Here is a 22061-nt window from a genome sequence, read left to right as displayed (position 1 = left end):
CAACTGTATTGCATGAAAAAGCAATGGCAAATCTCCCCCATTGTTTTTGAAAGACCCTATTATGGTATTGAAATCTTCATCAATTTACAGAGCCAGCACCCAGAATGCTTGACTTCACCAATGTCACACACAGCAGTGCAACTGTCAGCTGGGAGAAGATGCCTGATGATGGACCAGTCCAGCTTTTGACATATACCCCTCATATAGATGGTGCAAGTCATAGAGAGGTAAGCTTGAAGTGTCAGCCTTGTGCGCCACAAACGTGTCTATGAGCATCTCTTATATTTCAGTGCAGCTCTGTGAATAGGATGATTGTGACATACAACCCCTTTGAGCAGAGATCATGATATCAGAAGGCCCCGGAATCAGTCACTGTTAATCCTTTGCATGACAGGCTTGATGCTCCTAAATTATCTATCCCCCAAAGGTGACAGTGTTCATATTGTGATTCATTCTGCTCTGGAGATGACATGACTGCTCTTCCCAAGATCTCAGCCTCTAAATCCTGAGCAGAATGTAACCCTTTGCTTTTGCAATTCTCAAAATACTGAAGGAGCTTTCTTACCCGTGATTGCCTCCCATTAATAGGGTTGTCCATTGTGGTAAATCTTTGTCAGGGGGATAGTTATAGGAGGCAGAGGTGGATTATGACGGCCATGGGTCCTGGGTTGGAATCACTTCCTACATATGATATTAGGATGCGTCCCTTCTGTCTGCTTTCAAATCTGCGGTTTCAAGACCTTTGGAGGATGTTCAGAGGTCCTGAAATGATTCTTGTGTATATGTGTATTGAGAGCAGGAACAGATGTATGAGAATTTCATGGGTGAATGCCATACTCAGTGTAAAATTTGGTGGTTGGTTTGGGTGGCCATGGGCCCCTAGAGGGCTTGGGCCCCGGTCTACCGCCCAAAGCACCTATATTATAAATCCACTACTGATAGGGGGTATTCACAAAGCAGCTAAAAGAAAACTGAGCCTCATAATAAGGTATCATAGGTATCATAAATGACAATGGTTGGTGGTAAGTCATATAACTGAGGAACCCAGAATCTTATGTCATTAAGTTTCCTGATAAACTGATCCTATATGGTATCTTTTCATCTTATTAACCCTGTGAGGAATACCGCCAGTAGATATTCAGTTTTACTGCATTGTCCATACAAGACAATAAAGCCTTGTATATTGTTTTTTAATATACTAGTGAAACTTATCTATGTATATCCTTATTTTGAAGTTATTACCCATAGTATAGAGCAGAGTTACTGGAGGGCTAAGTCAGATGACTTAAGTTAAACTTAATCACATAGTGATGTATAAAGGCTTATTTTTCAGACAATGCTCCATTTATGTATAAGATATAGAAATGAACACATCAGTAATTCACAGCTTATTTTATGTGTTTTTTTTGTTCATAAGGTTGTGCAGTATTTCTTATGACAAATGATTGTGTTCTCTTGAACAAGTGCATAAAAAGTGCATAATTATTTAGTCCATCCCATGGTCAACTTTAAAAGATATGGATCCCACATAAGTTTCCGTTAAAGTGACTTGAGACTTCTGCAGCCATTGGGCCACATTTATCAAAGGTAGTGCAACCTGTTCGGTGTGCAGTTTGTCTCACTGATGTGTAGAATGCGCCAGATTAATTAAAAGCGACAAACAGTCTACATTATTATGGCACACTCTGCACTGCTCGGGAATTGGGCACCGACTATTTTTTGGTGCACTTTTAACGTATTGCATGCAACACAATTCTGTTAAGTCGCAATAAAAAAAATGTAGGGCTCTGTGTGAATGCAGAATTTTGTGGCGCATCTAGCATAGTGCAACTGGTACAAAAACTGGCCAAAAACTGTGACTTATTCTGCCTCATCTGTCCTAAGCCTTAGGCTACCTGTCCATGAACATGTTTAGTCTTTGGAAATGGGACCGTGTGCTTGTTGGATCCCACAGTTCCAAGCACAGTGCAGTGGATGGGACTCCTTGCATCGTACTGCACTACGAGGCAAGGACTTCCATCCATTGCTCTGTACTCCATGGGATCTAACCAACACATAGGTACTGTTCCCAAAGACTGTGCACCTCGCCTTAAATGGTATTTGTAGCTTTTAAGAGCCCCTCTAAGCGCCACAGTCTTTTTATTTATTAACGCCTCCACTCTTGGAGATTCGCCTCGTTCTGCCCAAATCCATGCAGAAAGCCAGTGACGTCATCCGACTCTCAGCAAATCCTGCGCATGCGGTTTAGAATCTGCCTTGCGCTACCAGCTTTATGCATAGAGTAAAGGCTAATTAGCATATTTTAGAAAGATTTTCTTAAATGAGCAAGGTATCAGTTGCAACAACTGTCACGTGGTTTACCCAGTTCCATAAGAATATATGCATAGAAAATGTGCTGAAAAACTGCCCTGAATCCTCCATGCTACTCACAGCTGAAACTTTGCTACAATTACATCTAGTCTAGACAATTACAGTTGACCTTATTCCTTAATCATCTCTGCAGATCCAAGTCTCCACTGGAAGCTCCTCTGTGACCTTAAAGTTATTGACCTCACAGACTCTCTACACTGTCAACATCACTTTCCCTCACAGAGGTCCACAGACCTTGTCTACACTGACTGGGAACTTCACAACTCGTAAGTGACAGGCGATTACTCTCATGCCATTTCTGTTCTTGGCACTTCCAGTGTCCCAGAGGAGTCATGATCTTGTCTGTCCTCAGATTTGGAGGAAATTGTTTACCTTTCACAGTCTCTTCTGCCACAGTCTCTTGTATGGGGAAATGTTTGACTCCACGTGCTTCGGTCAATTAGTTTTAATTATAGAGCTCGGGAATGTCACTTTTAATAGAAGAACTATCGGCCACTGTGGGATAAAGGCAAATAGAACAGCAAGGGCAGACATATGGCTGACTGAGTTACAGTCAGCATTTTGGTTTAAGTTTGAGCATCATGTTTTTCAATCCAGATATAAATTTTGTAATAATGCTCTTCCTACCCTGATGTTGCTGATAGAAGTGAAATGCAGAAAATATAGCTCTATGCAAACTTGTGATTACTTGTGCCCTCTGATCTAGTAATACATGTGTGTAATGTGGCAAGACATATCTAACCTACATTAATAATGCACGTTTATGGTGGGAAAACCTCTGAAGGGAATATAATTCTGTCTACTAGCAGCCACCACTAGAGGGAGCTTACAGTGTAATGTTTTTTCAGATGTATGTTCAATATATCCATAAACCCACACTATATACACTAGATATAGTATTTATAACATAAAAATAAAGAAAACATAATACAATGCAAAAACTGAAACAACATCAATCAACAATACAAAGCCCAGGTTCAGCACCTGCAAGCCATATATCACTATATACTCACAACACAAAACAAAAATCTATAGTGCAGTATCAGCCCATCACCTGGAGGGGAGATGACAGACAAAGTAACACTAAAGAAGAAACCCCTCTAAAGGAGAGAGACCCTCCTTGTGCCCAGCCTCTCATACTCTCAGAGAGGACACCTTCACCAGGTCACACATAATGTTCCTAACCAACTCATTCACTCAAAGGACTTTACTCCGTGTTGATACTAAGCACCATGTGCTCCATGTGTAGTACCTGACCACTAGGCTAACTGGGAATATTGTGCAGCAGTCCCTGCCACCCAGGCCTCTGAATCCTGCATAGGCGGACTCTTCATGGGTGAGACCAGTCAGCCCCGACTAATGAATAAAAGTGCCCACCCTATTGTACACCTTTGTGTTAATGAATCAGTGGTTCATGCACCCCAGCAGGCCAACCAAGGACAACTATTTTCATCAGAGCTCCTACTCTTCATATTGCCCTTCACACACAGCTTTTCATGCAAGCAGCTCCAAGCCAAGTTCCAAAACTTCAAGGGGATCCTGATGAAATCCAAAAAGCTTTGAACCCACCCCCAGATTCTGACTGAGGACCAGAGGCTTCTGGAAATGTGTCAGCAGCACCCTCTTGTCAAGGAGTTTCCTCAACATGGTCATGATCTCCCACATGCTCAAATCCCACCAGCAAATCACCTTCAGAACCAGGGTAACGTAAGCTAGAAGATGTGGTGTGTGTGGAGATCCTTCACTTGCCGCCCTGTTTCCTATTCATGGAAGAAAGGCCAAATCCATCCTCTACAGGAGTATAGCCACAGAGGAGCCCTCTCTTTCCAGAAGTTTGCAACATTGATCTTAAGAAAGGTCTTCACCAAAAATACCAAAGGGTAGACCATGCACAACCCTCCTTGTCTCCTCGTGTGGTAAGTAACCTTCCTCCTGATTAGGTTCAGCCTAATGGGGCCTTTAATACAAAAGATTAAAAGCCTGAACCTCCCTCTCCCAGCCAGAGACTCCAACACTTTACCTGGTTGATCTTGGACCCAGAAGCCTCTGAATAACAGTGAATCTCCAACATTACCCATTGCACCTTCCATGCCATGGACACAAAAATAGTGACATCGTCAGCATTCGCTATGACTCAGTGTGGTTTCTAGTGCTGCCTTATCCATCCCAACTCCCACCAACTGACCACAATCGACCCTCCTAAGGAATAGGTCGATTGTGAACATGTATAGCAGTGGGCTCAGAGGACAACCCTGGTAAACACCAGAGCCAACCTCAAAAGAGAGGCCAATCTGACCATTCACGAACAGGAAACTCTCTGCCTCGCAGCCAATAGACAAACCCGACCAGTAGGCCATACCTCAGAAGAACAGATCAGGGTAACGTAAGCTAGAAGATGTGGTGTGTGGAGATCCTTCACTTGCCGCCCTGTCTCCTTTTTATGGAAGAAAGGCCAAAACCATCCCCTACAGGAGTATAGCCACAGAGGAGCCCTCTCTTTCCAGAAGTTTGCAACATTGATCTTAAGAAAGGTCTTCACTAGGAATACCAAAGGGTAGACCATGCACAACCCTCCTTCTCTCCTCGTGTGGTAAGTAACCTTCCTCCTGATATAACAGTGAATCTCCAACAATACCCATTGCACCTTCCATGCCATGGACACAAAAATAGTGACATCAGCAGCATTCACTACGACTCAGTGTGGTTTCTAGTGCTGTCTTATCCATCCCAACTCCCACCAACTGACCACAATCGACCCTCCTAAGGAATAGGTCGATTGTGAACATGTATAGCAGTTACCCTCTCTTCCCTGTTCCACTGCCTCCCGGACACAGAGCACAAAACTAAATATACTTGGACCTGGAACGGAGCAGTGCTGAGACCCTGAAGGGGTGCAAACAGCACCATTAACCCTTTCCCTGCAAGATATTTCTTGAATTTTTTTTTTCTTTATTGTCCACAGCAATTTTTACAATTTTGACGTGTACAAATAAAACCAAATTTACAGCATAAAGAATTATACTAAAGCCCAACAAACCATATATTTTCTGAAAGCAGATATTTGCCTCATTTTCAAAATTGCATTAAAGAGCTTATGGAGCTTCATATAATTCTTTATACAATTTTGATTCAAATTGTAAAATTTTATTTTAAAAAATGCATAAAAATGTATTTTTATTTTTAAAATTAAGTCCTAAATTTAAAATATTTAGCTTCACATCATCTAAATTTAATGGATGAACATGTGTAGAGTTCAGGTATCTCATAGTCATATGTTCATATAAATAAATTATCAAAATATCACTGAAACCAAATAACGAAAAATCTGCTTTTTAGCTGGAGATTTTAAGACCAAAATACAAAATATAGTAATAAAATAGTTTAAAATGTAAAGGCAAACTTAAAGCATATATATTTTTTGAAAGTAGACAACCTCACGATTGCTTTTGTCTTGATTAACAGTTGACAGCCCATACCACCATCATGCAACTTTGTGTCAAACACAAATTATTTAAAAAAAATTGATTGAAAATGCAATGAAAAGATATTTTTATATAAAATTCACATCAAAGGAGAGGTTTACGCACAAAAAGGGTTGTAAAAATAATAACACCACTTTCATCCTGAGGCATTGGAAGAGCACTCAGCCCCTTACAGTGGTCAGGTGGATCCAGGAACTTTGTTTTATCCTCAAAATGAGGAAATTGTGACCAATGCCTCTGCAGACCCAGGTAATTTACTAGGCCATTTACTTACTATCGATTTCCTTTCATATTGTTCTATATGCCAAATTGCGGATCTGAGCAAATGTTATATCTTACATGACCTACATACCCAGGAGAGACTTTTTCTAATACTATTGTTCTGTATGTCAGTCATACTATTTTGTTCTCAAAAAAGTTCTTGATTAAACCTAAAAATAATAGCACAAAGTGAGAAGATTTATATATACCACAATACACAACATCAACAAGAATTTACACTGCCAAGAATGCTAAAAAAACATACAATATTTTGTTGCAATCCACAAATAAATTTACAATATATAATGCACAAAGTAAAAAGCTCTTTTTCTCTTTTTCAAAGTCATACACTCTACAGCCTTCATGCAAATTTGAAGCAAACAGTGATAAATTGCAAAAGAATGCAAAAGTTACCTGAAAATTAAAATACAAGAATTGCACTGCACTTCACATAGATATGTTATTGTACACTCTCTAATACAACAGTAACCCAAATAAAAAAAAATATATCCATAAACCAAAGAAGGGGTTAATAACATGAACATTAGTTAACATTTAACTGTAATGTGTGAACAGTAGAGATGAGCGAACATACTCGTCCGAGCTTGATGCTTGATCGAGCATTAGCGTACTCGTAACTGCTCGTTGCTCGGACGAGTATTTCGCCCGCTCGAGAAAATGGCAGCTCCCGCCGTTTTGCTTTTTGGCGGCCAGAAACAGAGCCAATCACAAGCCAGGAGACTCTGCACTCCACCCAGCATGACGTGGTACCCTTACACGTAGATAGCAGTGGTTGGCTGGCCAGATCAGGTGACCCTGGGATAGACTAGCCGCTGCCCGCGCTGCTCGGATCATTCTCTGTCTGGATGCCGCTAGGGAGAGAGCTGCTGCTGCTCAGGGAAAGCGTTAGGGTGTTCTATTAGCTTACTGTTAGGCAGGAGTGATTCTAAAAGAACCCAACAGCCCTTCTTAGGGCTACAATAACGTTATAATTTTTTTTTTTTTTTATTTGCAGCTAGTACCATATTGTGAGGAATTAGCAGGGGGACTTGCTACCGTTGTGTTTAGCTCTTAGTGACACACATATCCACCTCAAACACCAAAGTGGGAAAATTTATTAGGGGTTTGAGTAGAATTAGGCACAGTCTGCCAGTTTCTTTTTATTTTACGTTTATTTTTTTCATAACTCAGCGTCATCTCATCTGGCATAGTAGTGTGCTGTAATACTTGGCTAGAAAATAGCCATAGGAGAATACAAACGTCTTAATTACGCCTGCAGTAGCGTTATATATATTTGATTTCTGGTTGATCTGCTGGTGGCTGTACTTGCTGCAGTGCATCTACTATCAAATTGGGAGCAATTTGGAGTCAGACTTGCGACCACTGTGTTTTAGTGACGCACATATCCATCGCAAAGACCGAAGTGGGAAAATTTATTAGGGCCCGGGGTTGTATTTCAATTAGGCACAGTCTGCCAGTTTCTTTTTATTTTACGTTTATTTTTTTCATAACTCAGCGTCATCTCATCTGGCATAGTAGTGTGCTGTAATACTTGGCTAGAAAATAGCCATAGGAGAATACAAACGTCTTAATTACGCCTGCAGTAGCGTTATATATATTTGATTTCTGGTTGATCTGCTGGTGGCTGTACTTGCTGCAGTGCATCTACTATCAAATTGGGAGCAATTTGGAGTCAGACTTGCGACCACTGTGTTTTAGTGACGCACATATCCATCGCAAAGACCGAAGTGGGAAAATTTATTAGGGCCCGGGGTTGTATTTCAATTAGGCACAGTCTGCCAGTTTCTTTTTATTTTACGTTTATTTTTTTCATAACTCAGCATCATCTCATCTGGCATAGTAGTGTGCTGTAATACTTGGCTAGAAAATAGCCATAGGAGAATACAAACGTCTTAATTACGCCTGCAGTAGCGTTATATATATTTGATTTCTGGTTGATCTGCTGGTGGCTGTACTTGCTGCAGTGCATCTACTATCAAATTGGGAGCAATTTGGAGTCAGACTTGCGACCACTGTGTTTTAGTGACGCACATATCCATCGCAAAGACCGAAGTGGGAAAATTTATTAGGGCCCGGGGTTGTATTTCAATTAGGCACAGTCTGCCAGTTTCTTTTTATTTTACGTTTATTTTTTTCATAACTCAGCGTCATCTCATCTGGCATAGTAGTGTGCTGTAATACTTGGCTAGAAAATAGCCATAGGAGAATACAAACGTCTTAATTACGCCTGCAGTAGCGTTATATATATTTGATTTCTGGTTGATCTGCTGGTGGCTGTACTTGCTGCAGTGCATCTACTATCAAATTGGGAGCAATTTGGAGTCAGACTTGCGACCACTGTGTTTTAGTGACGCACATATCCATCGCAAAGACCGAAGTGGGAAAATTTATTAGGGCCCGGGGTTGTATTTCAATTAGGCACAGTCTGCCAGTTTCTTTTTATTTTACGTTTATTTTTTTCATAACTCAGCATCATCTCATCTGGCATAGTAGTGTGCTGTAATACTTGGCTAGAAAATAGCCATAGGAGAATACAAACGTCTTAATTACGCCTGCAGTAGCGTTATATATATTTGATTTCTGGTTGATCTGCTGGTGGCTGTACTTGCTGCAGTGCATCTACTATCAAATTGGGAGCAATTTGGAGTCAGACTTGCGACCACTGTGTTTTAGTGACGCACATATCCATCGCAAAGACCGAAGTGGGAAAATTTATTAGGGCCCGGGGTTGTATTTCAATTAGGCACAGTCTGCCAGTTTCTTTTTATTTTACGTTTATTTTTTTCATAACTCAGCGTCATCTCATCTGGCATAGTAGTGTGCTGTAATACTTGGCTAGAAAATAGCCATAGGAGAATACAAACGTCTTAATTACGCCTACAGTAGCGTTATATATATTTGATTTCTGGTTGATCTGCTGGTGGCTGTACTTGCTGCAGTGCATCTACTATCAAATTGGGAGCAATTTGGAGTCAGACTTGCGACCACTGTGTTTTAGTGACGCACATATCCATCGCAAAGACCGAAGTGGGAAAATTTATTAGGGCCCGGGGTTGTATTTCAATTAGGCACAGTCTGCCAGTTTCTTTTTATTTTACGTTTATTTTTTTCATAACTCAGCGTCATCTCATCTGGCATAGTAGTGTGCTGTAATACTTGGCTAGAAAATAGCCATAGGAGAATACAAACGTCTTAATTACGCCTACAGTAGCGTTATATATATTTGATTTCTGGTTGATCTGCTGGTGGCTGTACTTGCTGCAGTGCATCTACTATCAAATTGGGAGCAATTTGGAGTCAGACTTGCGACCACTGTGTTTTAGTGACGCACATATCCATCGCAAAGACCGAAGTGGGAAAATTTATTAGGGCCCGGGGTTGTATTTCAATTAGGCACAGTCTGCCATTTCCTTTTTTATTTTACGTTTATTTTTTTCATAACTCAGCGTCATCTCATCTGGGATAGTAGTGTGCTGTAATACTTGGCTAGAAAATAGCCATAGCAATAGGATAGCATAGTTTGGTTTTAAAAACTAAAAAACACAAAAAAAAAACAAAAAAAAACAAAAAAAAGGTAAAAAAAAAATACAAGTTATAACTCTCATTTTCAAAATGTTTAACCCGAGGGCTAGGGGTAGAGGACGAGGGCGGGGACGTGGGCGTCCAACTACTGCAGGGGTCAGAGGCCGTGGTCCTGGGCGGGGTGAGACACCACCTGCTTATGAGGGAGCAGGGGAACGCCGCAGAGCTACACTCCCTAGGTTCATGTCTGAAGTTACTGGGAATCGTGGTAGAGCACTGTTGAGGCCAGAACAGTGCGAACAGGTGATGTCGTGGATTGCCGACAATGCTTCGAGCAATTTGTCCACCAGTCAGTCTTCCACGCAGTCCACCCATGTCACCGAAATCGGCACTCCTCCAGCTCCTGCACCTCAGCCTCCTCCCCCCCAGTCTGCCCCCTCCCAGCAAAATTTGCGATTTGAACCGGCATACTCTGAGGAACTGTTTTCTGGACCCTTCCCACAGTCACAAACCACTTGTCCGGTTGCTGATGAGCAATTTTCCGATGCCCAGGTTTTCCACCAGTCGCAGTCTGTGGGTGATGATGACCTTGTTGACGTAGTGGAAGAAGTGTGTAAAGAGGTGTCCGACGATGAGGAGACACGGTTGTCAGACAGTGGGGAAGTTGTTGTCAGGGCAGGAAGTCCGAGGGGGGAGCAGACTGAGGGATCGGAGGATGATGAGGTGACAGACCCAAGCTGGGTTGAGAGGCCGGGTGAACACAGTGCTTCTGAGACGGAGGAGAGTCCTCGACCAGAACAGGTTGGAAGAGGCAGTGGTGGGGCCAGACGGAGAGGCAGGGCCAGAGCTGGTGCATCAGCGCCAAATGTGTCAACTAGTGAAGCTCCCGTGGCGAGGGCTCCTGCGGCGAGGGCTAGATTTTCAGAAGTCTGGAGGTTCTTTAAGGAAACACCGGATGACCGACAGACTGTGGTGTGCCACATTTGCCAAACCAGGATCAGCAGGGGTTCCACCACTACTAGCTTAACTACCACCAGTATGCGCAGGCATATGAATGCTAAACACCCCACTCAGTGGCAACAAGCGCGTTCACCTCTGGCCGTGCACACCACTGCTCCTTCCCCTGTGTCAGCTGATAGTCAGCCCCCTGCCCAGGACCCTGCCACAAAAACCCCATCGTCACCTCCACGATCCTCCACAGCATCCACCAGCGTTCAGCTCTCCATACCCCAGACGCTGGAGCGGAAACGCAAATATAGTGCAACCCACCCGCACGCCCAAGCCCTTAATGTGCACATCTCCAGATTGCTAAGCCTGGAGATGCTGCCCTATAGGCTAGTAGAGACCGAGGCCTTTCGCAGCCTCATGGCGGCGGCCGCCCCTCGGTATTCGGTCCCCAGCCGCCACTACTTTTCCCGATGTGCCGTCCCAGCCCTGCACCAGCACGTGTCAGACAACATAATCCGTGCCCTGACCAACGCCGTTTCTGACAAGGTCCACCTGACCACGGACACGTGGACGAGTGCTGCCGGGCAGGGCCACTATATATCTCTGACGGCACATTGGGTTAACTTGGTGGAGGCTGGGACCGAGTGTGACCCTGCGGCTGGTCATATACTGCCGACGCCGAGGATTGCGGGGCCTACCTCGGTCCAGGTGTTTGAGGCCTACTATGCCTCCTCCTCCTCCCACCCCTCCTCCACCTCCTCCTCCGAACGACCATCCGTGGGCATGGCGCCATCAGTCGGTAGCTCTAGGCACAGCAGCAGTGCCGTCGCTAAGCGACAGCAGGCGGTGCTCAAACTGCTGAGCCTAGGCGATAAAAGGCACACCGCCCAAGAACTATTACAGGGCATCACGGCGCAGACTGATCTGTGGCTGGCACCGCTGAACCTGAAGCCAGGCATGGTTGTGTGTGACAACGGCCGTAACCTGGTGGCGGCTCTGCAACTCGGCAGACTGACACATGTGCCATGCCTGGCCCATGTGTTAAATCTGATAGTTCAGCGTTTCCTCAAGACATACCCCAATCTGTCTGATTTGCTCACGAAGGTGCGCCGCATCTGTGCGCATTTCAGGAAGTCCAGCACAGATGCTGCCACTCTCAGGGCAGCGCAGCGCCGCCTCCAACTGCCCGCTCACCGACTGTTGTGCGACGTGCCCACGAGGTGGAATTCAACACTGACCATGTTATCCAGAGTTTACCAGCAGCGCCGAGCGATTGTAGACTGCCAGATGTCAACTTCCACCAGAACTGGTAGTCAGGTCAGTCAGCTTCCTCAAGTCTACAATGAGGAGTGGACGTGGATGTCTGATATCTGTCAGGTGCTGAGTAACTTTGAGGAGTCAACACAGATGGTCAGTGGCGATGCCGCCATCATCAGCCTCACCATCCCGCTGCTTGGCCTGTTGAAAAACTCTCTGGTCAGCATGAAGTCGGAAGCTTTGCTCTCCTCACAAGAGACAGGGGAAGAAGATTCCCTTGTTGATAGCCAAAGCACCCTTAGGTCTGTTTCTCAGCGCATATCGGAGGAGGTGGAGGTGGAGGAGGATGAGGAGGAAGAGGAGGAGAATGTTGGCGAGACACAAGAGGGGACCATTGTTGAGTCCTACACTGTTGAGCGTGTATGGGCAGAAGAAGAGGAGTTGGAGGAGTTGGAGGAGGAGGAAATGGACAGTCAGGCCAGTGAGGGGAGTGAATTCTTACGCGTTGGTACTCTGGCGCATATGGCAGATTTCATGCTAGGCTGCCTATCCCGTGACCCTCGCGTTCAAAGAATTTATTCCAGCACCGATTACTGGGTGTTCACTCTCCTGGACCCACGGTACAAGCAAAATCTTTCCACTCTCATCCCTGGAGAGGAAAGGAGTGTGAGAATGCATGAATACCAGCAGGCCCTGGTGCACAAGCTGAAACAGTATTTCCCTTCTGACAGCGCTAGCGGCAGAGTGCGTAGTTCTGCGGGACAAGTAGCGAGGGAGAGTAGGCGAGCAGGCAGCTTGTCCAGCACTGGCAAGGGTACGCTTTACAAGGCTTTTGCCAGCTTTATGTCACCCCAGCAAGACACTGTCACCTGTCCCCAGTCTCGGCAGAGTAGGGCTGATCTTTACAGAAAGATGGTGAGGGAGTACGTAGCTGACCATACCATCGTCCTAAATGATCACACAGCTCCCTACAACTACTGGGTTTCAAAGCTGGACATGTGGCACGAACTGGCGCTCTACGCCTTGGAGGTTCTTGCCTGCCCTGCCGCTAGCGTCTTGTCCGAGCGGGTTTTCAGTGCAGCTGGTGGCATCATCACCGATAAGCGTACACGCCTGTCGACTGACAGCGCTGACAGGCTGACGCTTATCAAGATGAATAAAGCATGGATTTCTCCTAATTTCAAATCTCCAGCAGGTGAAGGAAGCTCAACCTGAATAATTTATCCACTCCTCCTCCTCCTCATTTTCCTCCTTCTCCTCCTCTTTCTACAGTAAAGCAGAGGAAACTGGCTGTTTTTTGACAGGGCCCACTGGCTCTAGGTATAGTACTTTATGCATTTAATTTTTCTGGAGGGCCACCGACACGGTCCTCTGTTTTAAACAATTTTTGGGAGTGCCACATACAGGCACTCAATCTATTCAATTTTTCTGGAGGGCCACCTTTCCGGTCCTCTGTTTTAAACAATTTTTTGGGACTGCCACATACAGGCACTCAATCTATTCCATTTTTCTGGAGGGCCACCTACCTGCTCCTCTGGTTTAAAAACTTTTTTGGACTGCCACATACAGGCACTCAATCTATTCCATTTTTCTGGAGGGCCACCTACCTGCTCCTCTGGTTTAAAAACTTTTTTGGACTGCCACATACAGGCACTCAATCTATTCCATTTTTCTGGAGGGCCACCTACCTGCTCCTCTGGTTTGAAAACTTTTTTGGACTGCCACATACAGGCACTCAATCTATTCCATTTTTCTGGAGGGCCACCTACCTGCTCCTCTGGTTTGAAAAATTTTTTGGACTGCCACATACAGGCACTCAATCTATTCCATTTTTCTGGAGGGCCACCTACCTGCTCCTCTGGTTTGAAACATTTTTTGGACTGCCACATACAGGCACTATCCAAATTGAATTGTCTCCATAGCAGCCTCCACACGTTGTCTCCATTGCTACCTCCAAAAGTCGTCCATATAGCTGCCTCCATACATCGTCCCTTTATCAAACGAGGTTTGTCAGGCCGAAATTTGGGTTGTTTTCATGGATTCCACATCAAAGTTGTTAACTTTGTCGCCACCCTGCTGTGTTATCCACAAAATACACTGGCAAACTTTTACCATTTACGGATATTATTTCAGCGCTTCTTGCGCATCTGTTTACATTCCCCTCACCCGCCATATCCTAAACTTATAAGAACGCTACTACACTTGATCTTATACAAAAGGTTCTTAGAAGTGCTGTTTGGGGAGTAGCCTAGAGACAGGGGCTTGGATTGGCGAAAGCTCGCCTAGCAGCGGAGCGCCAGCTCCATGCGCATCATGCGCTTCTTGCGCATCTGTTTACATTCCCCTCACCCGCCATATCCCAAACTTATAAGAACGCTACTACACTTAACTTGGTGCAGGCTGGGACCGAGTCTGACCCTGGGGCTGGTCATATACTGCCGACGCAGAGGATTGCGGGGCCTACCTCGGTCCAGGTCTCAAAGGCCTACTATACCTCCAAATCCTCCCACCCCTCCTCCACCTCCTCCTCCTCCGAATTACCATCCGTGGGCATGGCGCCATCAGTCGGTAGCTCTAGGCACAGCAGCAGTGCCGTTGCTTAGCGACAGCAGGCGGTGCTCAAACTGCTGAGCCTAGGTGATAAAAGGCACACCGCCCAAGAGCTATTGCAGGGCATTCCACATCAAACTTGTTAACTTTGTCGCCACCCTGCTGTGTAAGCCACAAAATATACTGGAAAACTTTTTTCATTTACGGATATTATTTCAGCGCTTCTTGCGCAGATGTTTACATTCCCCTCACCCGCCATATCCCAAACTTATAAGAACGCTACTACACTTGATCTTATCCGAAAGGTTCTTAGAAGTGCTGTTTGGGGAGTAGCCTAGAGACAGGGGCTTGGATTGGCGAAAGCTCGCCTGGCAGCGGAGCGCCAGCTCCATGCCAAGAACCAACTAACATAGTTTTAACTGCAGCACCTTTAATCTACTACTAGTTCACTGCCTCCATACATCGTCCCCTTATCAAACGAGCTGTGTCAGGCAGAATTTTGGATTGTTTTCATGGCTTCCATGTTAACTTTGTCGCCACCCTGCTGTGTAATCCACAAAATATACTGGCAAACTTTTATCATGTACCAATATTATTTGAGCGCTTCTTGCTCACCTCCTTTGGTTCCTCTCTGCTACCCATTGGTTTGAAGCCTGAGTCCATTTAGGGTATGTCGCCATGCCACTCTCTAGCCTTCCGCTGCTGCCGCTGCCTCTGCATGCCGTCCCCTATAGTGTCAGGGTCAATTATTGGATGTTTTAGATGCTATCTAGCTTCATTCTGTCACTCTGTCATGGCCATGCTGTTGGCCATAATTTTGGCATAATGGTGCATTTAAGCAGCCTCAGAGGCATCCATGCATGCTGCCCCTGCTGTTTCCTGTCCATTTCCGTGGTGTTTCCATCCTTTTCTGAGGTTCCCAGGTGTTTGGCCAAGCTTCCCTGTGCAGAGCCTTGGTCCCCTTGAAAAATGCTCGAGTCTCCCATTGACTTCAATGGGGCTCGTTACTCGAAACGAGCACTCGAGCATCGGGAAAAGTTCGTCTCGAATAACGAGTACCCGAGCATTTTAGTGCTCGCTCATCTCTAGTGAACAGCTCCTCTGTGTAGCCTCTACCAAATTCTCCCTTCAGCCTGCTGGCTAATAATCTGGGGGATGCACTTTTAAGAGGGTTATAATTTTGGAGCTAACATGAACATTAGTTAACATTTATCTGTAATGTGTGAACAGCTCCTCTGTGTAGCCTCTACCAAATTCTCCCTTCAGCCTGCTGGCTAATAATCTGGGGGATGCACTTTTAAGAGGGTTATAATTTTGGAGCTGTGGCACCTAAAATCACACTTTTTCAGCCATTGTGTTTCTGGGTGCCAGAGAACCAGAGACTGTTAAAATTCCGCTGGGAGTGATTTCAATATGTAAAAATCACACCCCAAATTCTCAGTTTAAACATGAATAGGTCAGGTTTCATAGAGCCCAGAAACAAAATGTTGGATTCCTATGAAAGAGGTGATTCCACATGCCACAGGTCCAGAGTTCTATTCCTCTGAAGAGAGGATATATCCTTGGCAGGAAAAGGGTTAAAAAGCACATTTGCCAAAACCTTTCTATCTGCATTGAGAATTGCTATGGGTCACCAGTTCTCAATACAAGATAGGTCCTTACCCTTTGACACGATGATCGGGGTAGACCTCTTCATTAACTTCAGCAGTACAAGCGTAAATACACTGGTTTAATACTTCAGTCAAGAGGGGAACCAGGGTGTATTTAAAGGTCTTATAAAACTGGAATGTTAAGCCATACGGACTTGATGATTTCTTGAGGGCAAGCCCTTCAATCATCAGGCTCACTTCCTCTTCCTTGAAAGTAAGAGGTCTCCTTTTGGAGAGTTTGTCTGTTAAGGATGCCTCATAGGCTTGTGGAGACCTGTAGACACTAATGCTCCATTACGGGATTTTGGGAAATATCCAAATATGTTTTCCAGTGTGGGAATCTGTTCCTTCTGGAATATATATACTAGTTTAGCTTAATCCCACATCATGTCATTAGGCTTCTTGAAAGTCATGCTTGGTTTTTTAAAGTGATATTCCCACAAAGACAAGTTTCTTAAATGTACTCAGGATAACAAAATTATACATTCTCTAATTCACTGTTATTAACAAAAATACAGCATTTCACAGATTTCACAGTCCAACCTTTCTCTATCAGTCCTGGTTTACCCAATTTCAGTTTCCCCTGGTTTCCGACCCTGTATCTTCTGACTTTAGGGTTGGCAGCCATTTTACTTTTCTGTCTGACTGCTGTGCTCCCTGCAGGTGCCCCTTCCCTTACATTCCAGGACGGAGATCTCACTGATACAGACACTGACTTCCTGCCTGCATGTACACAGCGTGAGGAGAACTATAAGCTACGGGCAGATAAGTTCCTTACCTAGGTAGGGGGAGGCACATCAGATCTGATAGTGTGTGTGTAGCTGACATATAGCAACAGCTTTAGAGTGTAATATGTGTAATATGCATCTCATGACAGCAATAAAACTGAGTAAAAGTGTAAAGGATTAAAAAATCCTTATCTTTATTGTGTTATCATCACTAGGGGATTGAAATTTGAGAAATTTCTTTCATGGGCAAACCCCCTTTGGGGGCTGCCTTTCAAGGTAGCAAAAAAGCACACAGCAGCTCACAGCAGCTGACCGCCTGAGCTCCCTCTCAGCGCTCCCTTTCTGAGTTCCCACTCAGCATTTCCATTTTTGGTCTGACGAAGGGGTCTCCCCGAAACGCGTTACCACTGGATATCACTGCTACCAATAAAATTGTGTTAATCACTATACTTGGAGATTTCTGTTCGGTTACAAGCGCACTGTCCCGGCCCCCTCCATTTTTTTCTATTTTGTAATAAGGTAGCAAAAAGACATTGTTTTCCTTTTTGCATCCTGGAAAATGTATTTGCATATTTGCCAGAATCCCCTGGTGGAACATAAACGGCTCTAATTCTTACATGCCTACAAGGCAGACTTAACTGGCAAACTCTCCCTAAGGAGAAATCTTACTTCCTGATCCTTACTTCCATCAGTAGCCTCTCGCTCAGACAAACCAGTTCCCTACTCTGTACTGAGGAGACCCAACCAGGTTGAAACAGCGCTCTCTACGGTTGCGAATCTTTCCTTCTGAAATAGATATACTGGTTTGCCTTAATCCAATGTGATGTAATTAGGCTTCTGGTATGTTATGCTTGGTGTTTAAGGGTCTGCAAATAGACAATGTTTTCCTTTTCCAACCATGGATAACATATTTGCATATTCCTCTTCCCTGATCATCTCTGTCAAAACATCAAGAGAAGGGTCTACTCCTGGCTTAGGGACAATTTCAGTCAGGAAAGCCGACATCACATATTGGCCAGATCCCTCCTGCTCCTCAATCCACTCACTATTCTGCTGTTGGAGTCACTGGGAGAGATTAACTGTATTCTTGAACCAAAAATAACTCTTTTACACTTTAGATACTTTTTAGAGTCTTTTTTTTAAAGTTAGAGTATGACCCAAACCTTAATAATTTGAAGTCAGTATTATACTGTATACTCAGTATTCTGCTGGTAGTCAGGTTATACATGCATTGCATTCAAGAATGATACATCTTTGCAATTAAAGAGAAAGCTGTTGACATTGTGGTCTTTTGCAGTAAAAGTTATGCCTCCTATTGGTGTAAAAGTGGTAGATCTTTCTGGAGACAAAGCAACAGTTTCATGGGATCCTGGAGCAGATGATGTGGCTTCTTATCTCCTCAAGTGGATTCCGCTAAGTGGAGGACGACTAAACCAGGTTTCAATTGAATGTATTTATCTAAGATTTTTCAAATAGTCAAATGGTTAACAGCAAAATAGTCCTGCATGAGGGAGTTTTTAGCTATCAAAATAACAGATAGTAATATAAGCCCAATGGATCCCATTATAATTAATAGGATATTTTGGTCCCTGTTGGTCTCATGTTTCCTCTTCCTCCATTACTTCCATTACTTCTTTTCTTTCATTATTTTCCTTCTTCTGCTTCTACACAGTGCAGAACAGTGCAGATAAATCATTGCATGCTAAATGTAGTCCTTCCTGTTTCCCAGATGTCCACCCCTGGCAGTGAAAATACAGCTGTACTGTATGATATGGAGTATAGTACAGAATACCAGGTGTCAATATCTGCACGCTACATGGATGGATCCCAGAGCGATGCTTCTTCAGTTCGCTACACTACAGGTAAAATATTTCTGCATTATCCATCCACTGGGGAACTTGAGACCATTATCTGAAAAGTGGTCTTATGGTCAGTATTAAAGGGAACCTGTCACCAGGAGACCCATTTTTAGCACTCCCCCAGTCCTCACAGAGCATAGTACATACGCTGCCAAAGTGTTTTTGTATAAAAAAAATAGGTTTTACAGAAAAAAAGATATGTTATATTGTACCTTTCATTAGCATCTGTTGTGTGACTAGGCAGTTGCCTAATGGGAGGGGCTGGAAAGGAGCAGTTCCCCCCACCCTTGGAAAACATGTGACCTTTTCAAATATATGAACAACTCCCCACACTTGGGATTGGCTGTAGAGGAGCAGGGGGCGTCGCTAAGCCAAGTGATGGGTGTTTTCATATATTAGAAAAGGTAACATGGAGTAGCTGTTCCCCAAGGGTGGGGGGAACTGCTCCTTTCCAGCCCCTCCCATTTGGCAACTGCCTAATCACACAGCAGATGCTAATGAAAGGTACAATATAACATATCTTTTTTTCTGTAAAACCAATTTTTAATACAAAAACACTTTGGCAGTGTATATACTATGTTCTGTGGGGACTGGGGGAGTTCTAAAAATGGCTCTCCTGGTGACAGGTTCCCTTTAATACTAATGTATATGGTTGAAGTCTTCTCTCTGGTAAAGAGGGAGGTTGTGTCATAAAGGTTTAAAGTGGTTTTCTGTATCTCTCTTTCATTCTCTTTCTGTAGAGTTATGGGCAGTATTCAGAACTCTTTAAATTTGTTACTTTTTGTTTCATTGCAGCTAATTGTTAAGATAAAAAAACTGCACCCCAGCTTGGCAGACATTTTTTATCTATATTTTAGATATTTTTGATAATTTACTAAACAAGACAAACTGAAGTATCACATGGTCATAAGTATTCAGACCCTGAGCTGTTACACTCGTATTTAACATGCTGTCAATTTTTTTCTGATCCTCTTTAAGATGGTTCGAGTCATTATTGCTTTTTTTAATTAAACTGATTGAACTTGATAAGGAAAGGCACACACCTGTCTATATAAGACCTCACCGCTTACAGTGCATGTGTAAGCACACGTGCACATGAGGTCAAAGGAGTTCAGACAGAATTTTGGCAAGGCATAGATCTGGCCAAGGTTATAAAAGAATTTCTGCCGCACTCAAGGTTCCTAAGAGTACAGTGGCCTCCATAATCCTTAAATGGAAGAAGTTTTGGTCAACAGCTTTTCCTCGACCTGGCTGTTCAGTCAAACTAAGCAATCATTGGAGAAGAAAAAATCCAAGATAACTTTGGCTGAGCTCCAGAGATGCAGTAAGGAGATGGGAGGAAGTTTCACAAAGTCAACTATCACTGCAGCCCTCCACCAATTGGGGCTGTATGGCAGAGTGTGCGAAATGAAGCCTCTCCACAGTACAAGACATATGAAAGCTGCATACATTTTGTAAAAAAAACACATGAAGGACTCCCACACTATGACAAATAAGATTCTCTGGTCTGATGAGACGAAGATTGAACTTTTTGGTGTTAATTCTAAGCGGTATATGTGTATACCAGGCCCTGCTTATCACCTGCCAAGTACAATCTCAACAGTAAAGCATGGTGGTCGCAGCATCATGCTATGGGGGTGTTTTTTAGCTGCAGGTATAGGACGAGTGGTTGCAATTAAAGGAAAGATGGATGCAGCCAAGTTCAAAGATATCCTGGATGAAAAGCTCTTCCAGAGTGCTCTGGACCTCAGACTGGGCCAAAGGTTCACCTTACAACAAGACAATGACCCTAAACACACAGCTAAAATAACAAAGTAGTGGCTTCAGAACAACTCTGTGACCATTCTTGACTGGCACAACCAGAGCCCTGACCTAAACCCAATTGAGCATCTGTGGAGAGAAAATGGCTGTCCACCAACGTTCACCATCCAACCAGAGGAAGCTGCCGATGTTCTGCAAGGAAGGATGACAGCGGATCCCCAAATCATTCCCAAGAAGACTCATGGCTGCACTAGCTCAAAAGGTGCTTCTAGTCAATGCTCAGCAAAGTGACTGAATGCTTATGACCATGTGATATTTCAGTTTTTCTTTATTAATAAATTAGTAAAAATATCTACATTTCAGTTTTTTTCTGTCACGATGTGGTGCAGAGTGTACATAAATGAGCAAAAAAAAAAAAACTTTTTTGATTTTACCAGTTGGCTTCAAAGAAACAAAGAGTAAAAACTTTAAAGGGGTCTGAATATTTTCTGTACTCACTGCATGGCAACAAAATGAGGGATAATTGCTGCAATGATGTTTCCTACTGAGTTTGATCTTGTGCTTTTAGTTGCAGCAGCTGGAACACAAGCCTTTCATTCTTTGAATTAACACTGTCGTTAATTATCAGTGTGATTAATAGGAAGTAATTGGTCTCCAGCAAATGAAATTCTACCAATGATGAACTCTCATCTGTCCTGCTACCTCCTATTATATCTTTGACTACCACCAGCCCAACAGCGTAACAGTTGGTTTAACCTTCTCTTAATTTCAACCTGAAGCTGGTTGCTGAATTTCCTCATTTCAATGAGGGAGGAACGATCAAGTCTTACGGGCCCCTTCTCAGTAGGTCCAATAGAAAAGCAGGGTCCTTATCCGTATATGTAGACAAATTACGCTGAAGCTCCTAGGCCCAAATGAAAATGTGTAATGTACCCTGCCCCAAAAGTGATCCTTCTTTTAAAAGGTACAAATTGATTTTCAAATTCCATGAGGCTCCTGGGCCTCATGTTGGATCTAAGGAAATAGAAAATCAAATCAAAATCAAGCAGGATAAACCAAGGAAAGTTACTCATAGATTCAGTCACTGCGACTGTGTAATTTTCTTATATTTGTTACGCCTTCTTCCAGTGGCATGCTTGTGTGTCGTATATATCCAAGAGAGCCTATAGTGTAGGAGAATAGAGCAGGAAGCCGCAGAGCATGGAAGCGGCATGCACAGAACATACAGGCAGCTTCCATGTATCAGTGCAGGATGTTTGGAGGGTACTACAGATACAGTATTCAACTCTTCATCCTAGGGACATAGATAGAGCTGAAATCTTGGGAGTGGGCCCTCCAAAGTCACAGTGGCCCCAGAGCCGCTACACCTCCGCCGCTTTGTTTTTAAAGTCAACTTTTAAAAATATGCTAATAAGCCTGAGGGGCTACCCTAGACCCTCTGAGATCTGGCTTTCCAAACTGTTACACAGGAAGGATGGTAGATTTCCTGTAAGAATTGTCCAAGGTGATCAGGAATATGGTGGTGCGAAACCTTAAACCATTTGCCCACATTTATCAAACTAGTGCAGTCTGTACTATGTGCAGTTTGCCTCTGGAGTATGCAGAGTACACCAGATAAATCAAAACTGGTGCACGGTCTTCATTCATCTGGTG

General features: G+C 43.8%; 1 protein-coding gene across 1 annotated transcript in view; it reads left to right on the top strand.

Annotated features, from left to right (window-relative positions):
* COL20A1 (collagen type XX alpha 1 chain) overlaps positions 1 to 22061 on the top strand; it is a 114741-nt gene that overhangs the window by 34016 nt on the left and 58664 nt on the right. The window contains exons 15-18 of the mRNA XM_072110908.1: positions 91 to 227; positions 2504 to 2636; positions 18086 to 18225; positions 18518 to 18650. Coding sequence (XP_071967009.1) covers positions 91 to 227; positions 2504 to 2636; positions 18086 to 18225; positions 18518 to 18650 — 543 coding nt within the window. The remainder of the gene's footprint in view (positions 1 to 90; positions 228 to 2503; positions 2637 to 18085; positions 18226 to 18517; positions 18651 to 22061) is intronic.

The sequence above is a fragment of the Engystomops pustulosus genome, chromosome 6, assembly GCF_040894005.1.
Source record: "Engystomops pustulosus chromosome 6, aEngPut4.maternal, whole genome shotgun sequence".
NCBI classification, from domain to species: Eukaryota; Metazoa; Chordata; class Amphibia; order Anura; family Leptodactylidae; genus Engystomops; species Engystomops pustulosus.
This window is presented reverse-complemented; position numbering and strand designations above follow the sequence as displayed.